This window comes from Bos grunniens, chromosome X (assembly GCF_055505025.1).
Source record: "Bos grunniens cultivar Pamir isolate PY7600 chromosome X, Bosgru_T2T1.0, whole genome shotgun sequence".
NCBI classification, from domain to species: domain Eukaryota; kingdom Metazoa; phylum Chordata; class Mammalia; order Artiodactyla; family Bovidae; genus Bos; species Bos grunniens.
Window position 1 is genome coordinate 107526774 of NC_141194.1, and position 12963 is coordinate 107539736.

At 43.5% G+C, this 12963-nt stretch overlaps 1 protein-coding gene across 1 annotated transcript; it reads right to left on the reverse strand.

The window, feature by feature from the left end:
• Nucleotides 1-1406: 1406 nt before the first annotated feature.
• Nucleotides 1407-5596, reverse strand: LOC147341100 (endogenous retrovirus group K member 7 Gag polyprotein-like). The gene has a single exon (XM_086385918.1). The coding sequence runs from the start codon at nt 5048-5050 to the stop codon at nt 3518-3520; it is 1533 nt and encodes a 510-aa protein (XP_086242044.1). The 5' UTR covers nt 5051-5596; the 3' UTR covers nt 1407-3517.
• Between the last annotated feature and the right edge of the window lie 7367 nt (nt 5597-12963).

A 12963-nucleotide genomic window follows, 5' to 3' on the forward strand; every position in this document is an offset into this window, starting at 1 on the left:
GATGTACTCTTCATGTAAGTTAAATAAGCAGGGTAAATATATACAGCCTTGCCGTACTCCTTTTCCTATTTGGAACCAGTCTGTTGTTCCATGTCCAGTTCTAACTGTTGCTTCTTGTCCTGCATACAGGTTTCTCAAGAGGCATGTCAGGTGTCTGGTATTCCCATCTCCTTCAGAATTTTCCACAGTTTATTGTGATCCACACAGTCAAAGGCTTTGGCATAGTCAATAAAGCAGAAATAGATGTTTTTTCTGAAACTCTCTTGCTTTTTTGATGATCCAGCGGATGTTGGAAATTTGATCTCTGGTTCCTCTGCCTTTTCTAAAACCAGCTTGAGCATCTGAAAATTCATGGTTCACATATTGCTGAGACAGTGTATTAAAAAGCAGAGACATCACTTCGCTAAGGTGGGTATAGTCAAAGATATGGTTTTTCCAGTGGTCATGTACAGATGTGAGAGTTGGACCCCAAAGAAGGCTTAGTGCTGAAGAACTGATGCTTTCAAAATTTTGTTGATGGGGAAGACTCTTGAGAATGTTTTGGACTGCACGGAGATCAAACAATTGAATTCTACAGGAAATAAACCATGAATATTGATTAGACTGCAGCCGTGAAATTAAAAACGCTTGCTCCTTAGAAGAAAAGCTACGACCAACCTAGACAGCATATTAAAAAGCAGAGACATTACTTTGCCAACAAAAGTCCTTCTAGGCAAAGCTAGGGTTTTTCCAGTCATAGTCATAGTCACATATGGATGTGAGAGTTGGACTATAAAGAAAGCTGAGCTCCAAAGAATTGATGCTTTTGAAGTGCGGTGTTGGAGAAGACTCTTGAGAGTCCCTTGGACTGCAAGGAGATCCAACCAGTCCATCCTAAAAGAGATCAGTCCAGGGTGTTCATCAGAAGGACTGATGTTGAAGCTGAAACTCCAATACTTTAGCCACCTGATGCAAAGAACTGACTCATTGGAAAAGGCCCTGATCCTGGAAAAGATTGAAGGCAGGAGGAGAAGGGGTGAACAGAGGATGAGATGGTTGGATGGCATCACCGACTCAACGGACATGAGCTTGAGTAAACTGTGGGAGTTGGTGATGGACAGGGAGGCCTCATGTGCTGCAGTCCATGGGGTCACAAAGAGTCAGACACGACTGAGTGACTGAACTGAACTGAACTGAACTGATTCATTAGAACGACTGATGCTGAAGCTGAAACGCCAATGTTTTGGCCACCTGATGGGAAGAGCAAACTCACTAGAAGAGACCCTGGTGCTGGGAAAGGCTGAGGGCAGGAGAAGAGGGTGGCAGAGATGGTTAGGTAGTGCCGGAGCCAGCCGGCAAAGTCGATCAGGTCCCGAGAACGTGCACGGCGGGGCTAAGAAAGAAACTAAAGCAAGAGACTACAAAGATGGGGTCGAGAGGTTCAGACACGTCACCACGAAGGGACGCAGTCTGACACCAACTTTATTCAACATCTCATATTTATACAGAAAAGCGTGAGAGAGACAAAACAGTTGACATTTTTTCTTGGTTAGCCTATACATCTTACAAACAGTCACAAGAAATCTTGAGAGCATGGGAATGGCTCCCTGTTATTATTTCTTACACCAGATAACATTTCTCTGTGTGTGAGAAGTTTGCACAGAACTCCAGGTGCCTGCAGTAAATAAGCGCCTAATCTCTGGGGTGGCGGGACAGAGAGCTATGTTTGCAAGCAAACCCTCAAGGACTGAGGCAGCTCCCAGAGCTGTGTCCTTCGGACAAAGGACCCCGTTCTCACGGGCAGCTCCCCGCATCTCCCCCTTTCTTTTTATATAGGCACACGCTTATGTTCCTTTAACCGCAGACCATTTTCATAGATGGAAGCCTTTATGATCCATAGATCATCAATCAGTTTTTTAATTAAACAAGGTGCAAGAAATAAAACAGTTTTATTAGTGTATATGGGAATAGACCGACCCTCCCAGTCCACGGGTTGGAGAAGGGGAGGATCGGGAAAATAAGCCCAGTAAGCATTTGAATATTCTTCAGAGTGTGCAGTGTTAATCTGATTTAAGATAATTAATAAGGTTATCAGGAAGCTTAAAGGCGATATCGGATCGCCCTGCACCGCAACACGATTCTGTGCCTCTCGCATCAATGCCTGAAGTTGTTGCCGAGATGGTAATTCATCATGCTCTTGAATTGTCAATCTCCTCATCTGATTTGCTAGAGACTGTCTCCGCCGTGCGTACCAACCTTTCCGGCAGCCAGCGCGGCGCTTCGGCATCCTGTGGGAAAACACAAACATGCCCTCGTCCCCAGATTAGTACTGGATCTGGTCCATACCATTTTCCTACAAGTGGGTCTTTCCAAAAGACTTTAGGTCTTATTGTTTGTGCATCAAAGTTCCAAAATCGCTGTGCTGCTGAACGGCCACTTATATCCAATTGTAAAAAATTTAGAACAAATAAAGCATAGTTTAGAGAGTTGGAGGGGGTATTGGGATACAATTCCCCCTTCTTTAGTTTTTGCAATTGATGTTTGAGAGTTTGATGTGCCCATTCAGTAATTTTTTGACCTTGAGGATTATAAGGGATACCTGTTTTATGTGAGATAGACAATCGCGTACAAAATAATTGAAAAATTTTTTCAGTGTATCCTGGACCATTGTCTGTTTTTATGGTTTTAGGGGTTCCCATAACAGCAAAACATTTAATGCAATGAGCTATACAATGTTTGCTAGCTTCTCCGGATTGTAGAGAGGCATGTAAAAAGCCGGAGAAGATGTCAATAGTAACATGAACAAATTTTTGTTTACCAAATTCAGGAATATGGGTAACATCCATTTGCCATATATCGTTTGGCAACAATCCTCGAGGATTAACTCCATAGTGGGGGACGCTAAAAAATTGAGGACATGTTTGACATTGCTTAACAATCTGTCTGGCAGCTTCTCGAGTAATGCCAAATTGAAGTCTTAAGCTATTGTTGTTTTGATGGTGTAAGCTGTGGGAAGTTTTTGCCATTTGTTCCAGTGAAGGAAATATCATATGTGTAGCTTCATCAGCCAAAGCATTGCCTCGTGCTAAAGGTCCAGGAAGTCCAGAGTGAGCACGAATATGACCAAAATAGCATTTATTAACTCTGGAGCAAATTAAATGTTGTATATCACGAAAAAGAGTTTGGATAGTAGAATTCAGGGTACCAATAAATGGAACAGTCTCAATAGTGTTTAAGGCTCTTATGATATATTGACTGTCAGAATATAAATTAAATGGAGCAGAAATTTGTAATAAAGCCTGAAAAACGGCAAATAGTTCTACTTCTTGAGCAGACTTATAATTAGTATGCCAGGTGGTAGTATTGTCCTGTATAATCAAACTAGCTATTCCATTAGAAGAGCCATCAGTAAATACAGTTAGGACGTCAGCAAGGGGCTGAGAAACAATGATTTTTGGGAAGAGAAATTGGTGATAATGAGCAAATTGCAAAATTTTATCTGAGGGATAATGATTATCAAGCCGTCCACTAAAACCAGCTAAGGCAATAACCCTTGTAATGTCGTGGCCAAAGTTATGCCTTGAATGTACGAAGGGCTGATATCGGCACAAATTTGTACATAATCGGATAAGCCTCCTTTTTTCTTGTAAGGTCTCAGGGCAGCTTGACAAGCCGAATTGGCATTTTCATAAGCAAGCTGTTTAGTCAACACCATCTCCGCCTGCTCATCTTCTATCATTTTACCAATTGTCTCAAGCAGGCGGGCAACAAAATCCTGATATGGCTCATCTGGCCCCTGGCGAATTTTAGATAAATCTTCAGTCTTTTTATCAGAATTTGGAAGCTTTTTCCATGCTTGTAGAGCCGCAGCACTAATCTGAGGGTAGGCTCCAGGTAAATAATTAAGTTGACTATTAGTGTCTCGATATTCTCCCTCTCCCACCATCATTTCATAAGTGGTGTTCAGTCCCTGTCGCCGGTTGATATCGGCTGTGATCCCACATTGCTCAGCAAACTCAGATTTCCATAGTAAATAATCTCCTCCAGATAAACAAGCTCGAGCAACCTGTTTCCAATCATTAGGTGGCAGATTTTGATTTCCTAAAGCCTCTATAATAGCCTGAGTAAACGGCGCAGTCGGGCCATATTGTGCACAAGCCATTTTTAACTCTTTCAGTTGCTTAAAGGGCAGCGGCTCATAATACCTCTGCTGTTGAGCATTTTCAAACACTGGATAGATTCCTGAAAACCCGGGAATATGTTCTCCTTCTTCATTAGCTCGCTTAATTGCTTGTTGAAGAGGAGATAATAATATCTCACTTTTAATTTTTATGTTTTCACCGGGAAAAGAAGCAGGGATAGATATAAGCTCTCGCGGTTCTACGAAAGGCGGAGGTGGATCGAGTCCAGCAAGAACCGAGGGAGGATATGCTGGAGGCGCAGGCTGGCTGGAGTGGGAGTCTCCCTGTGCATCCTTTTTTACTGCTATAACAATCTTCTGAATTAAATTCTCCAGCTGTTCTTCAGAAAGCCCTGAATGCTTTAATTCCCCTTTTCCTGAGGGGGATTCCATGTTAACCATCATCTCCCAAGGCATATCCTCTCTATGGTTCTGAGCCGCTTGTTCATTTAACTCTTTCTGTTCATCAGAGCTTAACACATCATCACTCCCTCCAGCCTTATAAGCTGTTCCCTCAGGCACAGCATAAAGCGGCTCAGGTGATGGGGCAGAAGGCTCTGTAACTTCGGGTCCTGTGGAATCCCTGAGAGCCGTTTGAATTTTATGTCCCTCATGTTCAGGATCCAGGCAGTCTCTTATGAGAGTCCACAAAGAAAAAGCATCCACAGGAACACGATTGGGACCATGTAAGGAATAATATGTCTGCAATTGTTTTCCTACTTTTTTCCAAGTTTCCAGACTAACTGTTCCTTCCTCTGGAAACCAAGGACAAACCTCCTCAATAAAAAGTAAAAACTTTTCTAGCTGTAACTTATTTACATGAATTCCCCTACCTTTTAACATAGTTTTCAACATATGTACAAATAACTGGCGGCTATTGCCTTGTCCCATGATTTATTACTCTCGACAATCACCCTCTCTGCCCTTTACTTTTAATTACTTAGGAATTCCTCTTTACTTACCTCAATCTTGGCGGGCAGCGGCCGTCGTAGCACTCCGATTCTCGGGTCCCTGTTCGGGCGCCACCTGCCGGAGCCAGCCGGCAAAGTCGATCAGGTCCCGAGAACGGCTAAGAAAGAAACTAAAGCAAGAGACTACAAAGATGGGGTCGAGAGGTTCAGACACGTCACCACGAAGGGACGCAGTCTGACACCAACTTTATTCAACATCTCATATTTATACAGAAAAGCGTGAGAGAGACAAAACAGTTGACATTTTTTCTTGGTTAGCCTATACATCTTACAAACAGTCACAAGAAATCTTGAGAGCATGGGAATGGCTCCCTGTTATTATTTCTTACACCAGATAACATTTCTCTGTGCGTGAGAAGTTTGCACAGAACTCCAGGTGCCTGCAGTAAATAAGCGCCTAATCTCTGGGGTGGCGGGACAGAGAGCTATGTTTGCAAGCAAACCCTCAAGGACTGAGGCAGCTCCCAGAGCTGCGTCCTTCGGACAAAGGACCCCGTTCTCACGGGCAGCTCCCCGCAAGGTAGTATCACTGACTCAATGCCCATGAGTTTGAACAAACTCCTGGAGATAGTGGAAGACAGGGAAGTCGGGAATGCTGCAGCCTATGGGGTCACAAACAGTCGGGCACAACTTAGTGACTAAACAACAGCAACAACTACAGTGCTACCAGTATGGACCTACTTAGCTAACAAGTGCCTTTTTCTCCATCAGAGATCAGATCAGATCAGTCGCTCAGTCGTGTCCGACTCCTTGTGACCCCATGAATTGCAGCACGCCAGGCCTCCCTGGCCATCACCAACTCCCGGAGTTCACCCAGACTCAACGTCCATCGAGTCAGTGATGCTATCCAGCCATCTCATTCTCTGCCGTCCCCTTCTCCTCCTGCCCCCAATCCCTCCCAGCATCAGAGTCTTTTCCAATGAGTCAACTCTTTGCATGAGGTGGCCAAAGTACTGGAGTTTCAGCTTTAGCATCATTCCTTCCAAAGAAATCCCAGGGCTGATCTCCTTCAGAATGGACTGGCTGGATCTCCTTGCAGTCCAAGGGACTCTCAAGAGTTTTCTCCAACACCACAGTTTAAAAGCATCAATTCTTCGGCGCTCAGCCTTCTTCACAGTCCAACTCTCACATCCATACATGACCACAGGAAAAACCATAGCCTTGACTAGATGGACATTTGTTGGCAAAGTAATGGCTCTGCTTTTGAAGATGCTATCTAGGTTGGTCATAACTTTCCTTCCAAGGAGTAAGTGTTTTTAAATTTCATGGCTGCAGTCACCATCTGCAGTGATTTTGGAGCCCAGAAAAATAAAGTCTGACACTGTTTCCACTGTTTCCCCATCTATTTCCCATGAAGTGATGGGACCAGATGCCATGATCTTCGTTTTCTGAATGTTGAGCTTTAAGCCAACTTTTTCACTCTCCACTTTCACTTTCATCAAGAGGCTTTTTAGTTCCTCTTCACTTTCTGCCATAAGGGTGGCGTCATCTGCGTATCTGAGGTTATTGATATTTCTCCCGGTGATCTTGATTCCAGCTTGTGTTTCTTCCAGTCCAGCGTTTCTCATGATGTACTCTGCATGGAAGTTAAATAATCAGGGTGACAATATACAGCCTTGACCTACTCCTTTTCCTATTTGGAACGAGTCTGTTGTTCCATGTCCAGTTCTAACTGTTGCTTCCTGACCTGCATACAAATTTCTCAAGAGGCAGATCAGGTGGTCTGGTATTCCCATCTCTTTCAGAATTTTCCACAGTTGATTGTGATCCACACAGTCAAAGGCTTTGGCATAGTCAATAAAGCAGAAATAGATGTTTTTCTGGAACTCTCGTGCTTTTTCAATCATCCAGTGGATGTTGGCAATTTGATCTCTGGTTCCTCTGCCTTTTCTAAAACCAGCTTGAACTTCAGGAAGTTCACGGTTCACATATTGCTGAAGCCTGGCTTGGAGAATTTTGAGCATTACTTTACTAGTGTGTGAGATGAGTGTAATTGTGTGGTAGTTTGAGCATTCTTTGGCATTGCCTTTCTTTGGGATTGGAATGAAAACTGACCTTTTCCATTCCTGTGGCCACTGCTGAGTTTTGCAAATTTGCTGGCATATTGAGTGCAGCACTTTCACAGCATCATCTTTCAGGATTTGGACTAGCTCAACGGGAATTCTATCACCTCCACTGGCTTTGTTCGTAGTGATGTTTTCTAAGGCCCACTTGACTTCACATTCCAGGATGTCTGGCTCTAGGTCAGTGATCACACCATCGTGATTATCTGGGACGTGGAGATCTTTTTTGTACAGTTCTTCTGTGTATTCTTGCCACCTCTCCTTAATATCTTCTGCTTCTGTTAGGTCCATACCATTTCTGTCCTTTATCTAGCCCATCTTTGCACGAAATGTTCCTTTGGTATCTCTGACTTTCTTGAAGAGATCTCTAGTCTTTCCCATTCTGTTGTTTTCCTCTATTTCTTTGCATTGATCGCTGAAGAAGGCTTTCTTATCTCTTCTTGCTATTCTTTGGAACTCTGCATTCAGATGTTTATATCTTTCCTTTTCTCCTTTTCTTTTGGCTTCTCTTCTTTTCACAGCTATTTGTAAGGCCTCCCCAGACAGCCGTTTTGCTTTTTTGCATTTCTTTTCCATGGGGATGGTCTTGATCCCTGTCTCCTGTACAATGTCACGAACCTCAGTCCATAGTTCATCAGGCACTCTATCTATCAGATCTAGTCCCTTAAATCTATTTCTCACTTCCACTGTATAATCATAAGGGATTTGATTTAGGTAATACCTGAATGGTCTAGTGGTTTTCCCTACTGTCTTCAATTTCAGTCTGAATTTGGCAATAAAGAGTTCATGATCTGAGCCACAGTCAGCTCCTGGTCTTGTTTTTGCTGACTGTATAGAGCTTCTCCATCTTTGGCTGCAAAGAATATAATCAATCTGATTTCGGTGTTGACCATCTGGTGATGTCCATGTGTAGAGTCTTCTCTTGTGTTGTTGGAAGAGGGTGTTTGTTATGACCAGTGCATTTTCTTGGCAAAACTCTATTAGTCTTTGCCCTGCTTCATTCCGTTTTCCAAGGCCAAATTTGCCTGTTACTCCAGGTGTTTCTTGACTTCCTACTTTTGCATTCCAGTCCCCTATAATGAAAAGGACATCTTTTTTTAAATCTGTCCCTAAGTCCCACCACATGCAGTTTGTTTTCAGCTTGCACGAGCTGCAGTATACCTTCCTTAGGGATATATTATCTCTCCATCCCTACATCATCATTTAGTTAGCAACAATGTTGATCACCTTGTCCTTCCACGAGGAGGAATACATTATAATACATTGTTGACGTTATAATACATTGATGACGTTATGCTAATTGGACCTAGTGAGCAAGAAGTAGCATCTTCTCTGAAAGTGAAAGTGTTAGTTGCTCAGTTGTGCCTAACTCTTTTCAACCCCATGGACTGCAGCCCACCATGCTCCTCTGTCCATGGGATTTTCCAGGCAAGGATACTGGAGTGGATTGCCATTTCCTTCTCCAACTTTCATCGACTTACTGATAAGATATCTACATGCATGAGATGGGAATAAATCCAATTAAAGTTCAGGGCTCTTCTATCTTGGTGGAATAGCTAGGTGTCCCGTGTGGGGCATGTGGAGATATCCCTTCTAAGATGAGGAATACGTTGTTGCATCTGGCCACTACTACAACCACAAGAGAGGCACAACACCTAGTGGGCCACGTTGGAGTTTGGAGGTAACGTTCCTCATTTGGTTGGTTATTCTAGGCATTTCCGAGCGACTCAGAAACTGCTAATTTTGAGTAGCACTCAGAACCAGAGACGGCTTGGCAAGAGGTCCTTGAACATACAATTCAGCAGACCTAGTACTGCTTGAAAGTGTCAGTGGCACATGGGGCTGGTGTTTGGAGCCTTTGATAGGACAGTACTGGGTTTTGGAATAAGGCCTTGCCATCTTTTCTAGATGACTACTCTTCTTTTGAGAAACAGCTTTTGGCCAGATACCAGACCTTAGTAGAGGCTGAATGCTTAGCCATGGGCCACCAGGTTACCGTGTAACTTGAGCTGCCCATCATAAACTGGGTGACGTCTGACCCACCAAGCCAAAAATTTGGGGGTACACAGAGCACTCCATCATCCAAAGGAAGTGGTCCAAATTCTCATGGTCCCTACTTTTGTTATACTACCTTCTCTACCCCAGTTTGCACCTGTGGCCTTGTGCAGTGTTCTCTATGATCAGTTGTCAGACCAAGAAAAGACTTGGGCCTGGTTTATAGATGGTTCTGCATGATATACAGGCACCACCCACATATGGACAGCTGTAGCACAAGAGCCTCTCTCTGGAGCATCTATGAAGGAGATGGTGAAAGAAAATCCTCCCAGAACTTAAAGGAATGCACCTGGCTGTTTGCTTGGGAGGAGAACTGGCTAGATGTGTGGTTATATACCAGTCCATGGGCCCTGGCCAATGATTTAGCTGGACGATCAGGGACTTGGGAGGAATATGATTGGAAAATTGGCAACAAAGTAATTTGGGGAAGAGGTGTGTGGATAGACCTCTCTGAATGGGCAAAAACTGTGCAGATTTTTGTGTCCCATGTGACCATTCACCAAAGAGTAACTTCAGAGGAGGAGGACGTTAATAATCAAGTAGATAGGATGACCCGTTCTGTGGATTCCAATTGGCCTCTTTCCCCAGTCACAAAGTGTCCTGTTTGCTGCAGGAAGTGTTCATGGTAGCAGGTTTGGAGGTGGTACATGCTTGGGTGCCCACTCATCAAGTCCAACCCAGCTATGGTCACTGCTGAGTGCCCAGTCTGCCAGCAACAGAGACCAGTACTGACTCCCAACATGATACCAATCCCCTGATTGATCAGACAGCTCCCTGATGGCAGGTTAGTGTTAGGACCCCTTCCCTTGTGGAAAAGGCAGTGAAGAGTTTTGTCCTTACTGCAATGGACACTCAGTGTGGCCACAGATTTGCCTCCTCTGCACACAAGGCTTCTGCTCAAACTGCCCTCTGTGGCCTCACAGAGCACCTCGTCTGCCTTCACGGCCTTCCAGGCAGCACTGTTCTGACAAGGAAGTTGCTTCACAGCACAGGAGGTGCAGCAATGGGTCCCTGCCCATGGAATTGACTGGTGTTACCATCCAGCGTGAAGGAGCTGGCTTGGGGGGTAGAAGGGTGGCAGGCCCTCTTTCAGGCTCAGTTGTCATGTCAGCTGGGTGGTAGAAGGGTGGCAGGCCCTCTTTCAGGCTCAGTTGTCATGTCAGCTGGGTGGTGACACCTCTGAGGCGAGGCCAGGGTCTCTAGAAGGCTATGCACACAAGGTTGTGCACACAAGGCTGTATACGTTCTGACTCAGCGTTCGGTGTACGGAGCTGTTTCTCTAGCAGCCATGATTCGCGGATGCGGGCATCAGGGGCTGGAAATGGGGGTGGCACCAGTCTCCATTATCGCCAGTGGCCCACGAGAAAAAGCTCTGCTTCCTGTCTCCGCAGCATTCTGCTCCACTGGCTTTGAGGTCTTAGTTCCGAGGGGAGAGTGCTTCCACGAGGAAACACCACAATGATTCCATTGAACCGGAAGTAAAAATTGTCACTCAACTTCTTTGGGCTTCTCATGCCTCTGAATCAACAGGCAAGGGACAGAGTTCCTGCACTGGCTGGGGTGATAGCTCCTGACCACCAATGGGAAATTGAACTGCTGCTCCACACTGAAGGTAAGGAAGATGATGTCTGGATTATGGGACATCCCCTAGGGTGTCTCTGAGTATCACTTACCATGCCGTATGATTAAAGTCAAAGGAAAGCTATAATAACCCAATTCAGGCAGGACTACCAATGGCCCATATCCTAGAGGAATGAAGTCATCCTACCAGCTAAAGAACCACAGTCAGTTGACGTGCTTGATGAGGGCAAATGGAATATGGAAGAGATAATGAAAGAAAGTAAACATGAATACCAGCAATGAACATATGACCAGTTACAGAAGCAAGGATTATAATTGTCACAAGTATTTCCTCCTCATTTTGTTATGAATATGTTTGTGTGTATATATGCATATATTCAGAAAATATCTTTATTTTTATTACTCTTCTATTGCTTTATTATGTAACCTGTATCATATAGAGGTTATTGAGTTTATATCATAGTATTTTAGTATCATTAACTTTCCATCATATTATTCAAGTTAAGGATACCAGGGGAAGAGTTAACATTACTTGAAGGCTTTACATCCTCTTCTAGGGAAGAGTGTGTTTTAGTTTGCATTGCAGAATACTTATATCATGTTATTAATAGATGGAATTAAGATCTGTTGTTGTCTTTACTTGGAGATTAAGTATGATCTAAGGTAATTGTGTATAAGTGGGAGGGAGGCTCAGGATGGGGAACACGTGTACACCCGTGGCAGATTCATGTTGATGTATGGCAAAACCAATACAATATTGAAAAAAAAATCATTTAATCCAAACAAACAAAAAAGAAAACAAACAAACAAAAAAGTGCCAAGTAGAAAAGGGGTGGAATTGTGATGGATAATTTTATGTGTCAAGTTGACGGGGATAAGGGACACCAAAGAAGTGGTAAACCATTATTTCTGGGTGTCACTATGAAAATGTTTTGGTTGTATTTGAATGGCAAACTGAGTAAAGATTTGCCCTCACCAACATGGTGGGCATCATTCAATCCTTTAAGTGCCCAAATAGAATAAAAAGTCAAAAAAAGGACCAATTTCCTTTCTTTTTGAGCAGGGACGCCTATCTTTGCCTGTGTTTGTATATTGGAGGTCATGGTTCTAGGGCCTTCAGCCTCTGATGGTTTTACCAGTCAGGACCTTCTACTTCAGTGAAGTGAAGTGAAAGTCACTCAGTCATGTCCAACTCTTTGAGACCCAATGGACTATACAGTCCATGGAATTCTCCAGGCCAGACCACTGGAGTGGGTAGCCTTTCCCATCTCCAGGGGATCTTCCCAACCCAGGATCGAATCCAGGTCTCTCACATTGCAGGAGGATTCTTTACCAGCTGAGCCACAGGGGAATTGTACCACCAGCTTTGCTGGTTCTCCAGCTTGCAGATGGTAGTTTGTGGAATTTCTCAGCCTCAATAAACTATGTGAGCAAATATCTGTATTTATCTAATTGTGTTTGTTTTTTTCTGGAGAACCCTGAAAAATACACTTGTTTTGAGGTGCTGTTAAGCTTCTCCACTGTAAAGTTACTCCCCTCCACCCCGACTTTCATACTCTTTGGAAGCAATTCACTCTAGGACTGGGGAGTTAAGCTCCACTTCCTTGAGAGGGGACTAGCTCATAAATTATTTGGAATTCTTCTGTATGGGAGATCTGCCTCTTCTCTATGTATTTATTTATTTGTATCCATATGGAATCATGTATATTTATTTTATACTTTGGGTTATAATCCAATACAATAACGTTTGTGTTGCTCAAATTGTTCCAACTTTGGGAGTTCTTTCACATTGACTCCTCTGTCCATTTGCCGTGCACTCATATTTTGTTTTTTTGAGCACTTCCTCACTTTCTGATTCTACAGAATGCTCCAGGCTCATTTTGTATTTGTCCCTGCCCCAACACTTCTCCAATGAATCCTGGTTCTTTTCTTTGGAGAATAATGTGAAACCAGTATCTTGCTACTGGGTGTATTTGTTACTATTGGGGTACCATTGCTCCTGGACAGAGCTAGGAAAGTTACTCGTGTATATACACCTATCTAATTTTTGTATTTATTCATCTTTCTATGTATTAATCTAAATATAAGTACATACTGATGTCTCTGAATCTAATCCAGTGCCACATGGTACATT